Source organism: Culex pipiens, chromosome 2 (genome assembly GCF_016801865.2).
Source record: "Culex pipiens pallens isolate TS chromosome 2, TS_CPP_V2, whole genome shotgun sequence".
Taxonomy (NCBI): Eukaryota; Metazoa; Arthropoda; class Insecta; order Diptera; family Culicidae; genus Culex; species Culex pipiens.
Genome location: NC_068938.1, coordinates 5011142 through 5036600, shown reverse-complemented (window position 1 = coordinate 5036600; position 25459 = coordinate 5011142). Strand labels below are relative to the sequence as shown.

The 25459-nt window shown below is 37.1% G+C and overlaps 2 protein-coding genes, 1 long non-coding RNA gene and 1 pseudogene across 4 annotated transcripts in view; all 4 read left to right on the top strand.

Annotated features, from left to right (window-relative positions):
* LOC120417443 (klarsicht protein) overlaps nucleotides 1–25459 on the top strand; it is a 327954-nt gene that overhangs the window by 101430 nt on the left and 201065 nt on the right. The gene's annotated exons all lie outside the window — the stretch shown is intronic.
* LOC128093094 (uncharacterized) overlaps nucleotides 4401–25459 on the top strand; it is a 71134-nt gene continuing 50075 nt past the window's right edge. The window contains exon 1 of the long non-coding RNA XR_008212234.1: nucleotides 4401–6419. This is a non-coding gene — a long non-coding RNA (uncharacterized LOC128093094). The remainder of the gene's footprint in view (nucleotides 6420–25459) is intronic.
* Nucleotides 15630–17344, top strand: LOC120417501 (uncharacterized; annotated as a pseudogene).
* LOC120417483 (uncharacterized) lies at nucleotides 17542–25437 on the top strand. The gene is made up of 5 exons (XM_039579562.1): nucleotides 17542–18043; nucleotides 18112–18322; nucleotides 18377–18722; nucleotides 18786–19030; nucleotides 23532–25437. Exons 1-5 carry the CDS (start codon nucleotides 17722–17724, stop codon nucleotides 23599–23601), a joined length of 1194 nt encoding a protein of 397 aa, XP_039435496.1. The 5' UTR covers nucleotides 17542–17721; the 3' UTR covers nucleotides 23602–25437.

Genomic DNA, 25459 nt, shown 5'->3' with positions numbered 1-25459 from the left:
CTGTAAAAAAAACTTGATTGTTTATTTACAAGTTGTTTTCGCCAAAAAATCGCAACATTTTTTTTACTGTTTTCGACAAACCATTTGGACATCGAAGGAATCACTAGGAAAACGGTCGAAAGCACATTTTAAAGCTCTTTTCTTTCCGCAGTTTTAGTTTTTCGGGTAATTTTATTATACTAATGAGTGTTTTGTTGTGTTTCTTTCTTCTTTTGCAGGTGAGTTTGTGCTGGCGATGATGGATATATGATAGCTAGGTATGCTTTTCGAACGGCGGCGGCGGGAAACTGTTGTCGCATCTTCGCACCGCGTTGGGAGGTCGCGCGGGTCGATTGGTTGGTTAAGTACTACTTTATTTTGAAAAACTATTTAAGCGGTGGACCTACCGCAAACGGGGTTGTAGAGGTTGCGTGGATGGTGTTTTCTGGGGGAAATGGAAAGTTTGAATTAGTTGTTGCCAAATTTCTGTTTCTTTTGAAAATGTTGTTGGGGGGATGTTGTTGATGACATTTGTTTAAATACGTTATCGATGCTACTTTAGAACATTCGAAAACATGTTTCTACCTAATTCAAAAACTTTAATTTTCTTCACAGTTGATGATAACGTTGAAAAATTTTGTGTAATCCTTGAGTAATGATCCACAAAATTGGTCGATTTCAAGACATTTTAACATTTTTATTTGATCAAAAATTTAACTAAAAATTTTCAGATGGCTTCCTTAGGACAAATGAAGCCGTTTCACATCAGTGGTTTGCCCAAACAATTCTCCATACAATTTTGGCAGCTGAGCAATTCTCTGAGATTTAGGCCATCCGATTTGTTTAGCTTTTTGTTATCTGGCTGAACCTTTTTGGGTGCCAAGTTTGCCTTCTGTATGCCCAAGGAAGTCATTTTGCATCATCATTTTATCCTTACATTTTCCATTTTAATTTGGCAGTTTTCCAAATTGGTATGTCAAAATTAAAAATCTGAATATATTGAAGGATTTTTTTGTTTGATGTCTTTGGCAAAGTAGTAGATTTGTATAAGAACTACACCGAAAAAAATGATTCAAGGAAAAAGGGGGATTATAAAATCACTTTTTGTCGTGCAAAATTGATTTAAAATAATTTACCCAACATTTGAAATTGTAAAAAAAAAATATTCTTGATCATAAAATTTCGAATTTTTTGAAAAGGGCAGGAAATTTCACAAATTTTTATTTTTTAACATTCACAAATCGAACCAAAACATCGTTGATCAAAACACAAGGGTAACACTGACAAAAACTATTTTTTCCTATTCTCTTTTATCCTTTCGTGTTCTTTTTTTTATCTATCTTAGCAACAAAAGGCTGCATCAACAAAGCTAAAAAATAATAAAGGACAAACATGAGTATTTAAAAAAACAAAATTGAAAAATGAGACTTTTCCAAAAAGTTTGTTTATAATGGCTTTAACTTATAATCGATATACTATAAAAGAAATCATAGCTTGGTCAAAGATTTTTTGCCTACAGTCATCCCTCAAATTCGGAACAGTTTACAGATCGACCAATGTTCAAAAAATCATAGCAAATCAATAAGTGAACTTAATGATTCGCTTTTACCTTCATTTGAAAGCTTTTCTTGCGATCTTTCGAATGCTGTATAGAACAACTGCAAATTTTAACTTTTAGATCAAGTTTTTGAAGAAAAACTTTGACCCTTGAAATCCACAAATTCGGAACACTTTTTTCTTACGGATGTAAACAAACTTTGGATCACTCCATGAGTACATATTTTTTACAAAATAATGACTTCACAAACTGCAACCAGTGGAACTCAAGCTTAGCAATGTTTTATCCATGGTCTGATAACTTTTTTTTGTGAGAATATCAGTTAAATTCAGATGTTTCACAATTGTGGGAGGCACAATAACATCCCACAATCATGGAACAGGCAATTTGGAGGCAGTGTTTTGCTGCTCAAAGTAAAATAGTCTTAAAACGCAGCTTTTTGTCTTAAAAGTTCTACTTTACTAGTAAAATAGTAAGAGAATGTCCAAATAAAGGTCCTAAAAATAGTAGGGTTGACAGAAAAGATGCATTTGGCATGCTATTGACAAATTATCACAAAAGTGTTCCGAATTTGTGGGTGTTCCGAATATGTGGGATGACTGTACTCTGGAATTTTTCTGAAAAAAATATACATTTATGTCCCCTAAAACATACTAAAAAAATAAAATAAAAAATATTTTAAATAAAATATTGTGTCTTGGAAATCAATTTTTCATGACAAAAAGTTATTTTAAAAATCAGCAATTTTTTTCCTCGTATACATTTTTCGGTGTAGTCCTCATCGATACCTACAAATCGATCAAAAAATTTCTTCAAAAGATACTGGTTTTAGAATTTTCACATACCATTTTTATATGAACAGCTGCCAAATTTGTATGAATTATGCTACGGACAAACTGGTGATACAAAATTACTTTTTTTGGGCATAGGAAGGCACCCCAAAAAACGGTTTGTAAATATTTGAATATCTATACCTTAGGAAAGAATTGTCTGATCGATTTGGTGCTTTCGGCAAAGTTGTAGGTATTGAGGAGCGGCCGTGGCTGACTGGTTACGGTGTTCGCTTTGTAAGCGAATGGTTCTGGGTTTGATGCCCATCTGCTCCCAACGAGAAAGATTAGAACACAGAAATTAGAAATGATGAATATGAACGAAAAATCAAAGTCGCTCGAGGCGGGGTTCGATCCCCCGTCCTTTGGGTTGGTAATCAAAAATGCTAACCACTAGGCCATGACGACTTGGTGAACTTGGACTGGAATTAGGAATACTGTTACAGAGAGCGAGTTGTGGCGCTATAACCACGGCAAATAGCGTCCAGGGCATTCGTGGAAATACAATGTCCCATCCCAGAGTGTCCCGGAGTACCAAACCTTCTTAGCATGGTGCTCCCAACGAATACAACCAAATCTCGGAGCGTATGGTGGTGTGTCCCCACGCTTCTTCCTCCCCTGTCGATTCAGAATTGTGTTGTTGTTCGAACACTCAGTGCTCAAACTCAACCCAATTACGAGTCATCTCTGCGATACGGCTTTACGCAGTAGGCCTGGCCGCTTTAACGCTTGTGATGTTTCAATGCATTCCGATGCAATGGCGCACTACAAATGTTAATAAATGACAAGAAGAATGCTAGGCGTCATCTAACCTAAGGCACTCTCCAGGATCCCTTCGAAAGATTGGCTGCGCTAGGGTCTGATTAGATTAGATTAGATTTCGGCAAAGTTGTAGGTATTGTTTTGGACTGTTTAAAAATAGTTACACTCTAGAAAATACCCACTTTTTAAAATAAAAAGATGAATTCTCAAAATTTGCGTTTTTAGATTTTAGAAAACGATATAAATGTTTTGGGAAACCAATAAATAACATTTAAGTCAAACTATTTCAAAGGGTTGAACATTCATTATTACGATTTCTCAATATAAGTCTGCTGACAAATTTGAAAGCTGTCCATTTAGAAGTTATATGAAATTTTTTGATTTTTTTTGATTGAAATTTCTCCATCATCAGTATCTCTAGTAGAGTTTTTCTGATCGATTCATATACTTTTGTAAAGTTGTATTATAAAAACAAGACAAAATTCTTAAAAATATAAATCTTAAAAAATAATTTACCACAAAAAAAATTATAAGGCATCGATAACACAGATCAGAAATTTGTACTTATTGAAAACCATTATATTCTGCAAAGTATCAACAATTAAATAAGTTTTATTTCTGTTTCCTAAAATTTGTTAATGTTTGAAAAGATTAAAAAACAATATTTGTCTAATTGAAATTTAAAAAAGGAAAATTTTTGATTAAATTTTTTTTGAAGAAATCTATCGAGTATATATATGTTTTTAATTCTCCTTTCTTCAAAAATCTGTATTCAACAAAAGATATACAGTATTTTCAATGATTTATCATTTCTAAACCAGTAGAAAAGAAAATGTTATTCATGTTATTTTTTTAAAACAATGATATTAAATATCTCCGTAGATTTTTTTTGTTCATACTTGAAATAAATTATTAAGCATAATTAAAAATAGGACTTAGTTACAGACATCTTCACGAAGCTCCAAATAAATTGGAAAGGATTATCATGCTTCGCTCTTTAATAACAAATTTTCAAGTGTAATAATTATGATTGAATAGAATCTTGTGAACAAAAAATATTTACAATAATATCTAGTGTTAGGTTTCCAATGGATTCGTTGAAATGTGCAGTTCTGTTTATTGGGAGCGTTCTTTTATTACGTAACGCGAAAAATCGGACTTTTAGACCCCCTCCCCCCCCCCCTCGTAACAAAATTTCCATACAAATTTTAAAATTTTTGTATGGAGCGTAACACGGCCTCCGAACCAACCTCCCCCCCTACTGCGTTACGTAATAAAATAATGCTCCCATTATTCTTTTAATTTAAGACAGTGATGACAGATCGTTTATATTTTACATAAATTTGTCCACAAAGGCAACGTTCAACGCTTCTATTTATATCATTCACCGACTTTCTACCCACAACTCCTCGTCAAAACGGAAGCAATCAACTAATTTGTCCTTCAAATGGCTTCGCGAGACGGTTATCTATTAATCCATTAGCGAAACCGGCACAATACAACTTCGCGTACGTCGTCCGTCGCCGTACGTGCACAGTCAATAACCTAAACAATACACGCGTGACTGTTAAGATTACGATAAGCTCCAGCCACTTCCAATTAACTAATTAAAATCTTAAAGTGTCTCGCCAAATGTGGGCCCTTTTGCGCTGACGATCCAAGTTGGTGCGTCTCATTCTATTCTTACGTCAACAGAGACGATATTGTCGCTTTCGTCGAAAAACTCGCAATCATCCCAGAAGGGCTTGCTACGATCATTCACCACCGCCGCCCGCAACTTGACACTAATGGAACGAATCCAGCGTGGAATAACAATCGAAAATGGCAAAGCACGAGCGTGTCTGCAATGCTCGATGCGCGAGTTCGACGGCCACGGAGCGTCGCGACGCTCACGCGGCGCTCACGAGTGCCCGAACGCGAACGCGTTTCGACATTTATGCTTTCGTCGATTCGCGAAGCCGGACCATGTTGCGCGAGCTTTTTCCCTTCTCTTTTGTTGGTTTGTTATGAGGGGGAAGCTTTTGACCCGAAGTTGCTGTCGCGGGAACTCACCCGAAGTCGACCGACGGCGTATGTCGACCGGCGCGCGGCGTCGCTCGCGTCAGTCTCACTCTGGACGTCGTACGCAGAGGACGCGTGCTCCGGTGCTCACCACGTGGCGTGTGACGATTTTCGGGTTGTTTTATTTGTTTTTTTTGGTTGTCGTTTTTTGGTGCTTATTTTTAAGCGTGTTCGCCGTGCGTTAGTGTTCGTGCGTGTGTGTGTGTGTGTACAGAGAGAAGTAGGCGGCGACGACGACGACGCGCGAGTTCGCGAAAAGTTCTTCTTCTCGACGACGCGACGCAGCGCATACTTGGATTCTTTTGGGTGCGCGGTTAGCCTAGTTCTAAATTAGTCTGCACCTTTCCCTTGTACAGTGTATAGTGTACAGCAAAAATAGCTTAATTTGTTATTTTGTTTTTAACGCTCTGTACAAAAAAAGCAGCAAAAAAAAAAGAGTTCTTCTCACTCGTGTCGACGCGGGATTTCTTCTGCGACAGTTGAGTTTCGAGGAGTCGTTCCAAAAGTTGTGTGCACTTAGCCGCCATCGGCTCAGCTGTGAAGTCATTCTCAAGTGTGATAGTTAAGTGCCTTTCTTGATCGCGAAGATCACGCGCGAGCGTGTTGTATGTTTTGGTTGGAGGTGACACACACCGAAAAAATAAAGGCTATAAATACAAAAATAAAACCGTTCTGACAAGAAACGAAGTTATAAATACACACAACATACTTACACATACAGTCGCGCGCAAGTCGCGAGTGTGCTCACGTGCAACAAGCCAAGTGAAGAGAAGAGAAGATAAAAAATCAAGAAATATTCTGCAGTATCACGAATGTTTTTAAATAAGAAGAAGCGAAGAAGTTAAAACAAGGAAAGCAAAACTACCGAAAGGAAGCAACAGCAACAACAACAAAAAGGAGTTTAGCGGGTCGATCCAAGTTGGCCTTTGCGAGAATTCGTCCGGTTCATAAGTGTGTTTGTGCGCTGAAAAAGGAGATCAAAGCAGGCAGAGTGAACGTGTGTGGATGTTTTAAGAGCCAGGTTTTTAGCGGTTCTTGGTCTTGTTCTTGGTGGTGCCGGTGTTCTTGCTGTTAAAGTGGTTCGAACAAGTCATTAAAGGAGAGAGAGAGGAAGAGAGAGTTGAACGAGTTGTTGAGTTGAGCTGCCGGTTGTTCCAGAGTTTTGCAAGGAGCCATTGATCAGCAGACGAACGGGGAAGATACTTGCTTCACGCATTTTGGATTAAAAAGTGAGTTCTTTTTTCTTTTGAAAGCAAGTGCGCGAGGAGGGATTCGGTTTGTTTGTTTTTTTTCTCAACATTCCTTTTTTATGTGGTATTTTATGTTTGTGTCTTTATGCTGGAGGAAAGCAGATGAAGATGAGTTTCATTTGATATGCAGGGCAGATGTTAATTTGTACTTTACACGTTTGCTTTCATGGGTTCAGAACCTATCTGCGTTGATGTTTTGATCTTGTTTTCGTTTCGGTTGGTTTGTTCTCTTTTATGGGATGTGGCTGTTATGATGTCTGTACATGACAGGATTTCGAGTACTTTTTGATGTATTTTTTAAAATTTATTTTTGTTTGGAATATAAAATGACTTCAAAACTGTTAGGATTTCGGGTCAAGACGAAAATTGCTTTCTTGTAAATGTCTCTTTTCGAAACATCTAAGAATGTTTTATTGTTATTCAAAGCAAATATATTTGATGACTTCTCGCTTACCTTTTTAAAGGGAAACCTAAGGGCGCATTGGTTGTTAAGACAAATCATTCTAAATTTCATTTTTTTTTTCAAAGAAGTTTGAAATGAAATTTCTATATCTATTCAAGCAATTGACAGAACATAATGTTACTACAAAAGCGATTTCCTAAAAAAAAACAATTTGATAAAATTCCTTAAGTTTCTATTTATTTTTTTGTGAAATTTTTTCATGCAATGGAAAATTTATTTTATTTTTGACACTTTTTATTTAAAAATAATAGTTCATGATCATCATTAATGCTCGTTTATAAATATGATTCTTTCCAAACTGAATTAAATATTTTTTTGTTTCCAGATATCTGCTTTTTTATTGAAGCCCTTAGAAAATTTCTTCCTTTTTTTTTTGGTACTTATTTATTTTTCCAGAAGTATTCAAAAAAACTTCAAATAAATTTAAATCCGTCGATTATGTATCCAAAAAGTACTTTCCAAATTTTATTTTACAGTATTGTGTCATAATGTTATACGTTTCTTCTTACCGATTTTGGTCTGAAATTAAAAAAAAAGTTCATTATATAAAAAAAATGTATTGTTGCAATTCCGTTTAGAAAATTCTTTCCATTTAACAGAAATTGCCTACTGAGAGCTGTTTTTTAGCTTTTTAGCACTTGTATCGAAAACGAATACTTTTTGAGTATGTTTTGGTTTTTTGAACTTACGTAACTCATGGACTCTAAACTTAAGCAGGGAAACCAGCGTTTCAAATTCAAAATTTGCAAAAAAATAAAATTCCTTCCCAAAACTCAAAAATTGGAAAACTGCCTTGAAAGATACGTAAAAAAGGTGATTGGAACGAAAAATAAACAGGGTAAATGCATTTATAATATTATAATGAATGAAGAAAAACATATAGCAAAGGAAGTAGATATTTCGTAAAACAAACAAAGAAAAAATACTTTTTTTTTTGAAAGAAATGTTGATGTTTTAATTCTTTACTTTTTAGTTCTTTTTAATCTCTGTTTTTCAATATTCATGTGCAAATAAATAAGAAGTTTTTTATGTTTTTTCAGTTTTTAGTTTTGCTTGTACAGTCTGAAATTCGATTTTTTCTGACATTTATTTTTTTTTAAATTTATGATTGAAAATAAAGTCAATTGTTTAGATGTTTCATTATTTTAGTTACATTTCTCTTCGATTTATATGGACTTTTTCCAGTAATTTAAAGAATTGCTTAACTTTTTTTTATTATTTAGCATAATTTTAAATTGTTTTGGCAGATTTTGTGATCTTTTTTTGTTAATTTAACATGATATAATTTCAAATTGAAAAATTGGTTTATGATAAACTCAAATATTCCTCAACTATTTGAGCATTTTGACTACAAATTAAAGAAGCCATGAATCAAAAAAGCTTAAAGCTAATTTGCCAAATTCTTCAAGTTTATTCTTTTTTTTCGCAAAAAAATCAAGCGATAAAAAAAAGTTCTGAAACATGAATTTAAATAAAAAAACGTTACTTAATCCACCCTTAGGTGGTTGGCGCCTTCCTCACATCCAAAATGCAAAAAGTGCGTAAATAACACTTAATTGCATATAACTTTTGATAGTGTTGTCAGATCTACAATGTTTTGGAAGCGTTGGAAAGGTCTTTTAAATACCTTTCTGAAAATGTATAGCATGACATGTTTTCTTACAAAAACCACCCTTTTTACAATCTTCCGGACTTTTGCTAAAAAATTTTTTTAAGCATAACTTTTGAAGTACTTAACTAAACTGCATGATTTTTAATAGCGACTTATGGGACCCCAAGACGGATCGAATGACGCCAAAACGGATAAAATCGGTTCAGCCAATGTCGAGATAATCGAGTGACAATTTTTTGATCAACATCCCACCACACACACAGACATTTGCTCAGAATTTGATTCTGAGTCGATAGGTATACATGAAGGTGGGTCTAGGAGGTCTAATTGAGAAGTTCATTTTTCGAGTGATTTTATAGCCTTTCCTCAGTAACGTGAGGAAGGCAAAAAGTCAAACCTTTTGTTTAAGTATTTGAATTCATATTGCTGCATTTTTTAAATTTTATTTCTGATCATTTTATAAAATTAACAATATTAAACAGACATTAAACCGTATTAAAAAAAACGTTTTTCAAGAATGCGTATACTTTTAGCAATTGAAAACATTGTCTGAGTTCATGATTAAACTTTTTCTTAGTAAATTTCCATGCTTGTTTTTGATTATTACAAAAAAAAATTGCTAAAATTTAATTGAAAATTTAGGAGAAACAGGTTGTAAAGTTTTATCTAATTGGATATTGTTATCAGGTTTTGCAACACCAAAAAAGTCTGAAATTTCTTTAAAAATTTAAATATTTGATTTGTGTTTAGATATTTTTTGATTTAATTTTATAGTTTGGAAATTTTTCTGAAATTTATTAAGGGATTTTATGAAAGGTATTTATTTTTCCGAATTTATAAAAATTGAATTGCATTTTTTGAATTGTAATCAAAGTCGAAGCCTTTTGAACTGTTGTAAACTTTACAACTAATGCTGGATTTAACTTAATATTGATAAACCGACTTCTTCATGCTTTTGTTATATTGTAAGTTTTGATTTTGTCAGTTGCATTTGTTTTGTTTTAATAAGATTATTCAATTTTGTTTATATTGATAAGGAAACACGTGTAACCATCACTTAATTCAGGAAATATTTATCCAAAAACATGTCAACATGTGACAAGTCTACCACTTGAAAACGGAAAAAAATGAATTATTCATCACCTTCATTACAATGCTAACCGCCTAATTGAAAGTGATGTGTGATAAATTTTCCCTTCAAATGGTTTTATTTCTGTTCCCCTGCTAACCAACACACTCCCATCGAATGCAAATTTGTTAATGAACTTCCTGTTGCACAACCCAGCTTAAGAACTTGTTGCCCACAAAACAAAACATCCGTCAACAGGTCCCTCCCCGGGGGCTTGATACACAAAAGCGTTGCACCCGGTGCATACCAATTAGTTGGGAAGAAAAGTAGAAAAAGCCATATTTTACGCTTCAATTACACACGATTTGCTTGCTTGAATTTTTTTTCGGTTAGTTTTTGTTAATTGGTGATGAAGTCAAAAGAATTGCGTCACGCATAATTTATGCTCGTTTGTTCACTTCCGAATGATGTTGCCACTACTTCTTAATGAATTGAGAACCCCTATTTTTGAATACAATTGCTGCGCGGTTTGTCGAAAACTACCTCTTTCACCTTGAAGTCCGAACCCCTGACTAAAATTCAGGTGTGCGATGGGCACACTTGAGGCTCGAAGCACAAAAAGAAGTGGAAGGTTACTTCTAGATAAATCTAGCATGCCTTGATGCTGAGTCGATAAATGCGGTAGAAATCTTCAAAATTGTTCCCAGGAATCAAATTAGATCGATCTAACCCTTTTCGCTGGAATTTTCCGCGTTGAAAAAAGGTAGAAATGTGATGGGAAACGAGATAATGCTAATAAGTTTTTTGGTTATTTTCGCTATTCCAAGGTCTTTCGCGGGTTCGATCATTGATTTACGAGTTATTTGCCGAAACTTGATCAAAATTGGCTCGCGAAGCTAAAATTAGCTCGAAACATGACGGTCACAGTCTGGCCTCGAACTCAGGATGCCATGATGACAGGCGGTCATCTTAGCTGCAAGCTGCAGTGACTTCAATCAAACTCGTCATTGCATCTATTTCTACAAAAAAACGAGAGGAAGTTTGATTCAGCCAAGCTAAACTAACTTTTTTTTTTTATTTATTTTAGTTTGTGAAATTCCAGCCCGAAACATATGTTTCAAGCAGATTGGCAGATGTAGTTGTGTATACAAGAGGGAGGCTCATCCATAAAACATTGCATTGCTCGAATGAAGCGCGAAACGCAGAAATAAGTCGCGTTGCGTTGCGTTTTTCGCTTTTGGTTTAGTCAGCCTTTTTCACGTTTATTTATAAGCCACTGAGGCGATTTGCGATTGGTAGGCTGGTCCAACAATTTTAAAATACCAGATTTTTAAGATTTCTTTGTAATATTTTAAAAAATATAGTTTTAACGAGATTTTTATGATATCTTAAAATTTTCATGAAAAAATAAAATTTGTTGTTATTTTGGACCAACCTACTTCTCATATGGCATTTAGCTTCACCATTACCAAAGTGACTCTTGTTTGTCTTCAATTAAAAGTGGAGTTTCCAGCAGCAGCAGCAGTTCGTCTGCCGTGTCCTTCGTGCGTTTTGTACTCGACGACTCTTTATATATATTTAGACGACGCTCGTGGCCGCAGCTCGATTTCGCCTCAGTAACGGATGTCATTCGTTTTCCGCAAGATTGTCTGACAATCAACTTTAATTTCATGGTTATGTCCGACGGCGAATGATGAGGTGGGATTCGTGATTGATTTGGGAAAGGATTTTTTAGCAGTTATTTTAGTTTTAAAATGTAAAAATAAAAAAAAATGTCTGTAACATAAAAACCAAAAAATCACGTTTTAAACATGTGAACATTTTCAACATGTTCAACATGTTCAACATGTACAACATGTTCAACATGACAACATGTTTAAAATGTTCAGCATGCTAAACATGTCAACATGTTGAGCATGTTAAGCATTTTCAACAAGTCAACGTGTTTAACATGTCAACATGTTCAACATGTTCAGCATGTTCAACATGTTTCGCATGTTCAACATGTTTCACATGTTTAAAATGTTTCACATGTTTTACATGTTCAAAATGTTTCAAATGTTGAACATGTTCAACATGTTCAACATGTTCAACATATTCAACATGTTTAACATGTGAACATGTTTGGCATGTCAACATGTTTAACATATCAACAAGTTTAAAATGTTCAACGTGTTCTTCATGTCAAAATATCAAATATGACAACATTTTTTACATGTTAACTTTTTGGCACAGTCAACATGTTTTACATGTTCATGTTCATACATGTTCGGCATGTTATGCAAAATATTTAATATCAAATATTAAACATGTCAACATGTTCAACATGTTAACACATGTGAACACGTTAAACGATTTGACATGTTGAACATGTTAACATGTTCAACATGTCCACATTTCAACATGTCAACATGTTCGATATTTTGAAACATTTAACATGATCAACATGTCAAAATGTTGAACATGCTGGGAATATTTTTAATTTTTGATCATTTTTCCCAGTTTAGAATGTTCAACATGTTGAACAAGTTTTGTTTTCATGAATGAGGTTCAATGTGATGAATTTGATCAGGATATCAAATTAAGATTGTTATTCATCTTTGATTATGCTTAATTATTTTTAAATTTTTTTGTTAAGTTTTTTGGCTCCAACAATTTTTAAAAATATTTTTTTTTGTTTATAATTACTTCGTTGTTCTTTGTTGAACCTTATGATTCCTTATTTGCAAAGCAATTCAAAACTAAATTTATCACAGTCAACAATTTACAACAAAATTCAACCCACTCCGTTATCAAGTTCTTCATAACGGCTTGATTACTCATTCCGATCGTCATCCTCGACGCCATTTAACACAGCTTAGTCAAAGTCAGCTCGAACGTGAAATCCATTATGAATTGGTTCAATTTTCTTTCATATATATTTACTCTTTTGCCGATCCTCACCGTTGCACTTCTTTATGTAACGATGATGCAGTCAAAGGCGTCGTCATCGTCTAGCTTTTTTCGATAAAGCTAAAGTGACTTTGTTGCAATCCTTCGCCTTTCACGCCCTGAACAGTTGAACATATAACCGTTGAGGTGAGTGTGCAAACACATGGAGTAAAATGATTTATTTCGCTGTGCCATCACACGTTGTGTTGTTTGTCTTTGGTAAAAACAGCGGATATGTTGAAGGGTTTGGAGCTGACAAAGACCGGAAAAGTCATATCTTTAAAATTCAAGAAAAAAAACTTCAGATGGTGAGATTTGAACCCAGACCCTCTGATTGACAATCTGACTCTCTACCGCAATGCTGCAGAATAAGCAAAATTTCCAAGAAATTTTCTAGCCTTTAAGGCTAGAAAATCGAACCCGTTCGACAACCTTCAAATGCCAACGGAAAGTGGCCAATAGGTGTGAGAAAACCCGTGTCGTTTGATTTACGAGCCCTAATGAAGACGGACGGGCGGCTTGGTTTTTTTTTTCGCTTTATTTTCTTCATTGCAGCACACACCTTCGGGGCATTATTGATGTGTTTTCATTGGAAAAAGGAAAAGTTTCGCTTGTTGACCGCTGAGTAATCGGATTGGTTTTCCCTTTCTCAGCTTGTTTTTTTTCTGCCCGGAGTCTTTTCAAACTAGCTGAAACATTTGAAGTTTGTTGAAAATTTTCATTTTTTCTAAAATTTTACGATAACAAAAATTCCTATTCAAAAAACAAATTATCCAAAAAATACCAATTTTTCCCGATTTTTTTAACGAACGCTCCAAGCCTCCTTCGATCCCTTCCCACACGAGTCTTCCCCTCACAAAAAAAAACATCCCAAGAATCGCCTCTCTCAAGAAAGTGAAAATTGGCATGGCCAACTCGCGCGAATGCCTTCTCGATCGGGCCGTCCAAATTGCAGGTCCAGAAACGTGTATTAAACTACAGCGTCGGCAAAGGTCTTTTTCCCAGGCCTGCTCTCCCTGATATGATGATGATGATGATGATGAAGTTTCCCCTCGGAATCTCTCTCCGCGCGTGTTTCTGCACAATCTGTCTCAATTTGCATCTCACACGATCTCGTGACCCTTCCGGGAGGATCGAAACGAATCGAAGATCATGGCAAAGTATTCGTTTTTTTTGGGGAAATTTGGGGACCGATTAATTGGTGGCACGATCTGACAGCTGTTTTGCAAACTGAAAAGCTTCCCGATTCGCTCAATTTCTCGAACTCGAAATGCAACTTCTTTCGATCGCGTTCACCCTGAAGGGGGAAGAGTTGCGGAGTTTTTTCGGGTTTGCGAAAAAAGATCGCGCGAGTCTGCTTCCCCCTAAATTATCGTAACGGTACCAAGTACGCGCGCGTACATTCTTTTCATCGCGAGTTCCATATCTGCTGACTCTCTCTTTTTGTGATTCTTTCGTTTCGACGAGCTTTTTGAGTTACGAGATCGAGCTACTGGCAGGAATGCTGAAGAAATTAAGAATCAACCGTAAAACGGCAGGGTAAATTTCGACCGTAACGAATGAAATTATACCCAATTTGAAATTGGATAGCCTTTGTGGAAAAAAATCGACTGATTGATAAGAATCATTTGAGCATTTCTTTCGATTTCAAAATTTTAAGTCTGGTTAGCTTTCAAACGTTGCTGAGTATTTAAATTACTCAACTTTTTATCTGATCAATATAATTTCTTGTTTATAACTTACAACCATAAAGGGTCATCCACTTCATTATCAATTCAAACGATCAACTACCATCCATTAGCCATTTACTTACTGATTATCTATAAAGTTTTTGTTGCATTCATATTGAATGGATATTGATTTAGAGCTGACACTAGAAAAGCCCGAAATGTTCTTAAATTTTTCATCGAAGAAAATATTAACAAAAATATTTGTAATTGCCCTTCGAATTTGATGGTTCTTTGCAAAAAAGTTGTAAGTTTAAATTGTGGAATTATCGATTTACCACAAATAAACGACTTCAACGGGGTATTTTTTTAGGGGTAAGTCATGTAGTGCCATGTCATTTTAACAATTTCATGAATGCAGTTCTGTTTTCCGTGTTGGAACTAAATTTGAACTACTACATCTAAAATTTTAATTATTACTGATATCAAGAAAAACTACATGTCTTACCCCCTCGAAAAAAAATCCCTGCATTCGTTTCTTGGTAAATCAATGCATTTAATTTTTAAATTGAATTTAAGATCCATTCCATAAAATCGTTAAATGAAATTCTAAATCTTTCACCAAATTAAATATCGCAAATTTTAATTGAAAAAAAAAAGTTTTTTTTTTCTATTTATAACGATTGAAGCATGCACTATCTCAATAAAAATTGAGAATTTCGAACAGGATCTTCAAGCATTTGCTTGAGGCAAGCAATAGTTTGTTGTGAATTATTTTTTTGTAAAATTTACCATTTACAATTATTGATTTGCCATTAAATTGTTCAAATCTTATTTCCTGTGATTGCAAAATTCGCTGCTGTTATTTTTTTTAAATTTATAATCCTATTTCAATTGATGATTCGTACCGAATCTGATACATAAATATAGAATTTCTAATTTGAAGTATAATTTAACGTGCAATTTCAAGCCGTTTTCTGAAAGTAATTTGTTATTGATATAATCATTTAGCAACGAAATTAACTCATGATTGCTAATCGTCAACACTTAGAATATATATACGAAAGTGCAACCAGGTTCACTCCCAGTTACAATATTGTTACCCTAAAGGACAACCATCAATAACTCCCCCTTGTAGAGCGAGCGCCATCGGTGTCAGGTGGTGAGTGTTGGTACTAAAAAATTAAAATAGTGAAATATTTATTTCTCGTAGGGGTAAGTCGTGTAGTGTTAGGAGTTGTTAATAGCAAGTTTATTATTTAAATATTTTGCTATAAAATTTAATTAAAGTTTCTTTGAATTGATAAAACTTTTGAAAAGTTTTCATCGATCTTCCAAGTTCTGATGAGTCTACACGGAGAAAAAATAGTTTAAATTGGTACGTTTACAATTGATAGACATTTTTTTATTTCAAATTCGATTTCCATCGAAATTAGGATTGAAATGATCGATTTTTGAACACCAGTGTTGGAAATTTTCGCGGCTCTCCAATATTTATGGATGATTCAGTCGATTTAATCCAACCCAAGTATAATTCAGCGTGTAATTTCGTGCTATATCCTGGAAGCTATTTGTTATTGATACACTCAATTTGTATCGTAATTTATTCATGATTGCGCATCATCAGCACTATGTCAACGCAATAAAATCCCGCCAATATGTTCACATCCAGTCGCGATGTCACCGAGTCCGGTTACCTTTCGCCGGTGTCACTTTCTGCCGCCCGAGCTGGCCGTAGTGCCAATAAACCTCCGGCTGATGGAACTGGTTGGGCTGTGGGGACCGCCGGATCAGTTTTGGCGTTTTTTAGCCGCTTTCGGCTGGGGAACCGCCGTGATTCTGTTCCCCAAAGCAGTGCTCGGGATGGGAAGTCGGGACTTTGACAAGGTTTCCAAAGGGGTGGCGGAGTTTATCTTTGAGTTTACCATTTTTGTGTCGTTGGTGATTTGTGTGGCGAATCGAGGGAAGTTTGAGCGGGCGATTGACGGGTTGAGGGAGATTTTTCATCGAGGTGAGTTGGAACTGTTTTGGGAAAAGAGTTGGAATTGATGTTGCGATTTTTTTCAGTGACAATCAGCAATCGATGCACGGACTGCTAGGATTACATTTGCGAGCAAAACTTGAAAATGGAAAAATTCGTCAAGTTTTACATTGTTTACTGCATATGCTTGGTCCTTTTGTGTTCTGCGTTCCTCCGGTGACCAGCAGTTACTTGCAGTATTTTTCCTCAAGAAAAAACAACTCAGAACCGTTGAGTTTCGAGTTACCCATGGAGCAAGAGTAAGATCTTCCGGAGGTCATGGAAAGCTTGCAACAATGTGTGTTTCGTTGCAGATTTTACGGCCTGCAAATTCGCTCAAATTTCGTCCATTACCACGCCTTTGTGGCGCTCTCGGTGTCGGCCTACTGCGTTTGCTCGTACTTTCTAATCATCAAGGCCTTCGCGATGTTCCTCATGATCCGGTACAGCGCGCTGACGTACCGATTGGTTGCGATGAGGATTCGAAAATTGACGCGATTCTCCGACGCTAAAGATCAAAGCTCCGCCGTGGAGGTGTCCGACCTGGCCGAGGTCGTTGAGCTGCACAGACTCACGTACAAGTGAGTTCAATTGTAGCTTTTAACTTCAATTTCTAGAAGATTCCTAACTTTCAGTGTCACCAGCCTGGTTGAAAGCATCTGCCACCTCCCACTGGCCATACAATTCCTCACCTGTGTTCTGTTTTGGTGCCTGACGATGGTCTACGTCTCGACGGTAATAGAAATTTACACAAAATTCAAACAATCCAAGTAACCACTGCCCTTCGCAGTCTGTTCAACGTGATGGTCCTTTTCTGGCTGTCGTTGATCGAAACGTTTGGCTACTCCTACCTGGGATCACAGCTGATGGAGGAAGCGAACGGCGTGGGCAAGGCCATCTACGATAAGCGATACTATCGGCTGATGTTGCAAAGCATTCAGCGGCCTACTCGGATAACTGGAATAAGGTTTTTTTTTGCCGTGGAGCTGAGAAGTTTGCTGTTTGAAGAAATGTTGATGAAAGTTTAATATGTTGTATTTTTTCAAGGTTGTCAACTCATCCTATTCATACTACTTGGTTCTCAAGGACGCTCTTAAAAAGCTTTGAAGTTTTTACTAAGAACCGATAGCTGAACATTGAAAAATTTTCTATATAAATTGTTTAGTATTGGACTTGTGCATAGGACATACTGAATAAATCAGATCGAGTCTCTTCGGATAACGGGTTGCTGCGGTTGCTGAATGTTGATGAAAATTTAATGTTGTATTTTTTCAAGGTTGTCAACTTATCTTACTCATACTACTTGATTCTCAAGGACGATCAGTTCCTTTATCAATTGTTTAGTATTGGACTTGTGCATAGGAAATACTAAATAAATCAGATCGAGTCTCTTCGTACTAGCAATGTTTACAGACTACGTAATTAAGCTTATTTGTAGAACAACCAATCAAATGAAAATACTTTAAATAGCTCGCAAGCAACGATTCCGGACTAGTTCTTCGCATTAAATCACAGCAGAATGTTCACCCCTCCAAACCGTCACCGACTTCCGTCGGAACTCGAGGTGATGCCGTTCATCCTGCGGGCGATGGAGTTTACCGGTCTTTGGGGATCGCCGGTTCAGATTTTTCGATTCCTGGCGGCGTTTGGCTGGGGAACGATGATCATTCTGTTCCCGAAGGCCGTGCTCGGAATTGGGAGCAACCGGTTCGATGAAATCGCCAAGGGAATCGGTGAGTTGTTCTTCGAGGGAAATTTGTACGGAGCGACGGCGATTTTTGCTTTGAAAAGGACCGCTTTCGAGCAGTTGATTGACGGATTAAGGGAGATATTTCACAGGGGTAAGTTTTGTAGAGTATTGAAAGACTACATGACTTACCCCTACGGAAAATATCAATTCTGATTCCAGCTATGAACGGTCCGCACTCTGATGACTGCTACGATCTGCTACTTCGTCAAAATTTATCCATCAACAAATTTCTCAAAGGTTTCGTCATCTATTGCTGCTTTGGTCCGTCTATTTTCTGCGTTCCGTCGCTTGCCGCAAGTCACTTTCGGTATTGGACGCACTCCGGGAATCAATCGGAACCGCTGATCTTCGAACTACCCATGGAACAAGAGTATACTTGAGGAATTCCTGAGTAGTTTACTTTTAATAGAATTTTTGTTCGCAGATTCTACGGTCTTCAGGTCCGCACAAACTTCCTGCACTATCACATTTTTGTGCTCTGTTCGCTGTTTGCGTACTCCGTTTGTGGCTATTTCCTGCTGGTCAAAGTGTCCGCCCTCCTCCTCATGATCCAGTACAGTTCGTCTACTTACCGCTTGGTGGAGCTTCGGATCCGCAAGATGGCCGAATCAAAAGAAGTGACCCAATCCGAGCTGGTGGACATCGTCGAGCTGCACCGCTTGGCCTACCGCTGCTCCACCCTGGTCGAGCAGATTTGCCACCTTCCGCTGGCCTTGGCGTTCCTAACCTGCATCCTGTATTTCTGCCTTACTTTGTTTTACCTGTCCCATGTGAGAACGGGAACAAAAGTAGAAAGAATTTTGAAATCAAGTAGACTTTGACTTATTTTGCAGAACATTGGCTTCAACCTGGTTAACGTGATGGTGCTATTTGGGCTGACTGTGCTGGAAACGTTTGGCTATTCGTACCTGGGATCGAAGCTAACGGAGCAGGCCGACGAGGTTGGCGCGGCCATCTACGATCTACCGTGGTTCGAGCACTCGGTTGAGTTGCAGCGGTACTATCGGCTGATGTTGCAACGCGTCCAGCGGCCTACTGAGATTACGGGGGCCAAGTTTTTCGTCGTGCAGTTGGCAACATTCGGCAGTTTCTTTTTTTTTTTTTTTATATTTATTCAAATTTCTTTTCCATGTACATTCATTCAGTTAAAATATTATTGAGTGTCCAATCACAAACGATGACTTTTCACCTCAATTTTAAATACTAGCAACTTTCATTTATTCATGAAATATTGTAGCTTTCGCTATTCAGTGATTTCAAATGTAGGAGGTCCTACATGTACAAAAGGGAAAAGGGATACCTTAAAACTAACTTATAAACTATATAAAGAGCGGATCAATGCAGCTGAAGACTGCAATGATTTTTGTCGAAATGCATCAATTATCTTATTGGACATAACATCCAAAGTGTCAACTTCGGCTAATTGATGAAGTTCACTGGTGCTGAACCAGGGAGGAAGTTTCAGAATCATTTTCAGAATTTTGTTCTGAATCCTCTGAAGTTTTTTCTTGCTGGTTAAGCAACAGCTTGTCTAGATCGGCACAGCATAAAGCATGGCAGGTCTGAAAATTTGTTTATAAATTAACAGTTTATTCTTGAGACAAAGTCTAGAATTCCTGTTTATAAGTGGATACAAACATTTAATATATTTGTTACATTTAACCTGGATACTTTCAATGTGATCCTTGTAAGTAAGGTTTTTGTCAAAACCAAGTCCAAGATATTTCACTTGATCCTCCCACTTTAAATTTACCTCATTCATCTTTATAATGTGATGACTTTTTGGTTTAAGAAAATCAGCCCTTGGTTTGTGAGGGAAAATAATAAGTTGAGTTTTTGCAGCATTTGGAGTAATTTTCCATTCTTTCAAATAAGAATTGAAAATATCCAAGCTTTTTTGTAATCTTCTTGTGATGACACGAAGGCTTCTGCCTTTGGCGGAGATGCTTGTGTCATCAGCAAAAAGTGATTTCTGACATCCTGGGGGCAAATCAGGCAAGTCAGAAGTAAAAATATTGTATAAAATTGGACCCAAAATGCTTCCTTGAGGGACGCCAGCACGTACAGGTAGTTGATCAGATTTGCTATTCTGATAACATACCTGCAGAGTACGATCCGTCAAATAATTTTGAATAATTTTCACGATATAAATCGGAAAATTAAACCTTTTCAATTTTGCAATCAAACCTTTATGCCAAACACTGTCAAATGCTTTTTCTATGTCTAGAAGAGCAGCGCCAGTAGAATAGCCCTCAGATTTGTTGCTCCGAATTAAATTTGAAACTCTCAACAACTGATGAGTAGTTGAATGCCCAAGGCGAAATCCAAACTGCTCATCAGCGAAAATTGAATTTTCATTAAAGTGCGTCATCATTCTATTAAGAATTATTCTTTCGAATAATTTACTAATAGATGAAAGCAAACTAATGGGCCGATAGCTTGAGGCTTCAGCAGGATTTTTATCCGGTTTCAAAATCGGAATTACTTTGGCATTTTTCCAACTACTGGGAAAATATGCCAAATCAAAACATTTGTTGAAAATTTTGACCAAGCTACTTAAAGTTGCTTCTGGTAATTTTTTAATTAAAATGTAAAAAATGCCATCCTCACCAGGGGCTTTCATATTTTTAAATTTTTTGATAATAGATTTTATTTCATTCAGTTCCGTATTAAAAACTTCATCTGATGAAAATTCTTGTTCAACAATATTCTGAAATTCTATTGAAATTTGATTTTCAATAGGACTCAAAACATTCAAGTTGAAATTATGAGCACTCTCAAACTGCTGAGCAAGTTTTTGAGCTTTTTCCCCATTAGTTAATAGAATATTATCACCATCTTTTAAAGAAGGGATGGGTTTTTGAGGTTTCTTAAGAACCTTTGAAAGTTTCCAAAAAGGTTTGGAATAAGGTTTAATTTGTTCGACATCTCTTGCGAACTTTTCATTTCGCAGGAGAGTGAATCTGTGGTCAATAACCTTTTGCAAATCCTTTTGAATTCGCTTCAGTGCAGGATCACGAGAACGTTGATACTGTCTTCGGCGAACATTTTTCAGACGAATCAGAAGCTGAAGATCGTCATCAATAATGGGAGAATCAAATTTGACTTGGACTTTAGGAATAGCAATATTCCTAGCATCCAAAATTGCATTAGTTAAAGATTCCAAGGCTGAATCAATATCAGCTTTGGTTTCTAAAACAAAATCATGATTTAAATTATTCTCAATATGATGCTGATACCTGTCCCAATTAGCTTTGTGGTAATTAAACACAGAACTATTGGGTCTGGTAACTGCTTCATGAGAAAGTGAAAAAGTTACTGGAAGATGATCAGAATCAAAATCAGCATGAGTCACTAAAGGACCACAATACTGACTTTGATTTGTCAACACCAAATCAATTGTTGATGGATTTCTAACAGAAGAAAAGCAAGTTGGCCCATTCGGGTATAAAACCGAATAAAGACCAGAAGTGCAATCTCTGAACAGAATTTTACCATTGGAATTTACTTTTGAATTATTCCAAGATTGGTGTTTGGCATTAAAATCACCGATGATCAAAAATCGGGATCTATGCCGAGTAAGTTTATTCAAATCCCCTTTGAAATAATTTTTATTTTCCCCAGTACATTGGAAAGGCAAATATGCAGCTGCAATCATAATTTTCTCAAAAGAAGTTTCAAGTTCAATGCCCAAACTTTCAATAACTTTTAACTTAAAGTCACGTAACGTGCTATAAGTCATACTACGGTGGATAACTATTGCAACTCCACCGCCATTTCGATTCATTCGGTTATTAGTTATAACTTTATAATCTGGATCACTTTTCAAATAAGTGCCAGTTTTTAAAAATGTTTCGGTTATAACAGCAACATGCACGTTATGAACTCGTAAAAAGTTGAAAAATTCATTTTCTTTCGCTTTTAAAGAGCGAGCATTAAAATTCATAATATTGATGGAATTACTTAGATCCATGATTAAACTTCAGGGTAAGAACAACATCATTCGCAAATTTTAATCCAATCTGGATTGCTTCCATCATGGATGTAGCATTACTCATTGTTTGAATCAAACCAAACAGTGAGTTTTGCAAAAAAGTCATTTTTTCAAACGTAACATCGCCGAGATCAGAAGATCCCAAAGCGTTGCCAGCAGAAAAATTTTCAAATGAGATTTGAGGTACCTGCCCAATTTCAGAAAGATTGGTAGAGGATTTAAAATTCGTGGATGAACCCGAAACGACGTTAGCATAAGAAATGCCATTGTTGTTACCTAACTTTTCCACGGTAGGGGTATTTCTAGAATTGTTCGAGTGAGACAGCACGAACGTTTGATTTAAAGATGCAGGTACAACCTGACTTTGAGAAAATTTCGGTTTGGATTTCGGCTGATGCTTAGCACGAGAATCCAAAACCTTTTTTCTGATGGGGCAATCCCAGAAATTTGATTTGTGATTTCCACCACGATTTGCACATTTAAATTGGGTGACTTCTTTCACGGGACAATTGTCCTTGTCGTGAGAAGAATCCCCGCAAACCATGCATTTTGGAACCATGGCGCAATGATCAGTACCGTGACCGAATGCCTGGCAACGCCGGCACTGGGTTAGATTCTGGCCATTACCGCCATGTTTCTTAAAATGCTCCCACTTTACCCGTACATGGAACAAAAACTGAACTTTGTCCAAAAGTTTCAAATTGTTGATTTCATTTCTGTTGAAATGAATCAGATAAAATTGTGAAGTCAAACCAAAGCGAGAAATATTCCCGTTTGATTTTTTCTTCATTGGTATTACTTGGGATGGGGCAAAGCCAAGCAACACCTTAAGTTCGTTTTTGATCTCATCCACCGACAAGTCGTTGGAGAGACCTTTCAAGACCGCCTTGAATGGCCGAGCATTCTTGGTCTCATACGTGTAGAAATTGTGTTTGTGGTTTTTCAAATAACCAACAAAAGTTTGGTGATCTTGTAAAGATTCCGTCAACAAGCGACATTCTCCTCTTCGACCAAGCTGGAACGAAACCTTCAAATTGCAAGTTTCCTTGCAATTCTTCAGTTGCGTTCGAAAGCTGGCCAAATCAGAGACGGAAGTCACAACAATTGGCGGAGCCTTTACTCGTTTCTCGACGGCAGAAGGCTCAGTACGAGGAGAAGGTTCCTTGTCATCAGTTTCGGATAAAACACCGAAACTGTTTGTCAATGGAATTGGAGGATTGACCTCACATTCAGAATCAGAATCAGACCTCAGAAGAGGCTGTTTTCTTTTTCTGTTTCCGTTAGCCGGTTTAGCGTTCAAACGCTTCACCGACGTAACGACCAAATCTTCAGAAGATTTGCGTTTACCTTTGTTTTGACGCATTTTGCAAGCAAAGTTCTCTTAAAAAGATGGCTTCGTTTGTAAAATACAACAAAATTTCAGGCGGGGTTAGTCTTGAAAAGACTGTTTAGAATTTTGGAAAATAACTCAGGTAGTCTTTAAAAAGACTGTGAATTTTGTTTTGAAATAACTCTGAGCTTAGGTAGTAAAAAATACCGCAGCTCTAGTGTCCGTTCACCACGAAGGTTCGCAAGACACTGCAACATTCGGCAGTGCGGTGCAAATGTCGTACTCGTACTATTTGGTGCTGAAGGATTTGTTCACTATGATATAATGATTCTTGTTATTTGCATTTTAAATCTGTTCCTGAATAAAAATCAACTAATCACTAATGTGTACTTGTTTATTCCTTTCAACTGTGAAAAATACATGAAAATTAAGCAATTTTTTTTTCTTATCTTGTCAGGTGAGTTAACTATTGATAAATGGCATAGATGTACAACAAGAACTTTAAGTATACTTAAACAGCGTTGCCAGGTTTGTTAGAATAAACAAATGCCATGTACATGATCTACTACAGGAATTGATAATTGGGAATACACTCAACACCCGGTGGTTGGTCACTTTTTCGTTTGACATTTTTTATGTTGCACCCCGTTGGTTTGACAAAGTCAAACTAAAAAGTTACGAACTGTCACATTTTACACGATGCTCACTCACAGTATCAAAACAAACGTTTGGTAGGGTGTGTGAACTCTGTGTAAAAGGGGTGTCAAACTAAAAAGTTACCAGGGACAAGGATAGGGGATTCGGAAGACGGGACTTTTCAACAGGACAAGGGAAAATCTCCACGATATCCTGAAATAAGTCTTGCTTGGAGTTGCGTTAGGGAACCTCCCTAAAATTATCTCATTAAGTTCTTGGATACCCCCGGGTGTCTACAAAACGCCTCAAAATCCGTCTGTAACCACATCGAACCAGACTCCCGTGGAATCCTTCGCAGTTCACTGCCACCGCGCGATGACCTAACCGCAAACCACGACGACGCTTCTGGTTTGTTGTTGTGTCACCCGACACGTCTCCTCTAATTGACTGTTTCGACCCGATCGCCGCCGTCTACGATCCACACATGTGAGCGACAAACAATTGGGGCCCGGCCGGCTGCGATCTCGATCGCTCCGAGAGAGTTGAGCAAATTATGTAAATTGCCACAAACGACCGACTTTTCTTCGATTTGTACCTCCGCGGAGTTGGGTGAGCGCGAGATTTATCGTTTAGATAGGTTTGTTGGGCCAACCGCTAAGGGTTAGTTAAGGGGAAATCATAGGGTTTGGCGTCTGGGGCGTTATCGGGAACCTCGTGATGTAATTCCATTTCCGCGTGATTTGATTGTTTGTGGGTGGTGTGGTGATTTGGCCGCGAAATTGGACGAAATCTGCCCCACTCGCAAGCCGTAATAGACTTGTTGAGATAATGTTCTTAAGTCTGTACCGTCGGACATATGGATGAATCGCTCAGAAGAGTGTACAATAATTGCTAATAATATTTCCTCTTTTTCCCCCATCACTAAAAGCATACCAATTATCTCGATCTTTGTTTCCCCTTCTTTTGCTACTCTCATCCCGGGTTATTAAACGCAGTCCGACCAACATATCTCAGCTCTTTTCGAGTGAAAAATGCTGTTTATCATCATCAGTAGCGCAGTGCAGCATTCCTGCAAGATGCGCGCCGAGAACAGCCAACTCTTTGTAGCGCGAGATTCACACACATGTTCTGCAGAGACCTTCTTGGCGATCCCAACCTCCCAACTCCCAAGCGGAATAAATTAAAATAAATTTAATAAATTCAATTCGTCGCGGTAGCCGCGCAAGGTCGAGTTCAAGATCTGGATCAACAGCGCGCGGCAAACTTTATGGTAATTGGGCTTACTGCCGGACGTCACGATCGCCCGGTTTTCGAAACCGCAACCGAACCGTTACAGAGACTGGGATCGACACGAGAGTGACATCTGCCAGCAAGACCGGCAGCTCGCGGAACTGGTTTTCTTCGATAAAAATGAAGAAAAGGCACGCACGCTCGAGAGCAAATAATTGGCTGGAAGCTTGTCAATCGGGACGCGGATCGAAGAGGTCGTAAATCTCCTGGCGGAGATTAGAAGGAGGCAGTCGGGTTGGGATTATCGGGAATTGGAG

Bases quoted from the DNA above. Each gene is read 5' to 3' on its own strand.
- LOC120417483 (XM_039579562.1), top strand. From the start codon at position 17,722: ATGTTCACCCCTCCAAACCGTCACCGACTTCCGTCGGAACTCGAGGTG. The intron at 18,044-18,111 runs GTAAGTTTTGTA...TTCTGATTCCAG, and splicing joins AAGGGAGATATTTCACAGGG to CTATGAACGGTCCGCACTCT. The intron at 19,031-23,531 runs ATTCGGCAGTTT...AGACACTGCAAC, and splicing joins TTCGTCGTGCAGTTGGCAAC to ATTCGGCAGTGCGGTGCAAA.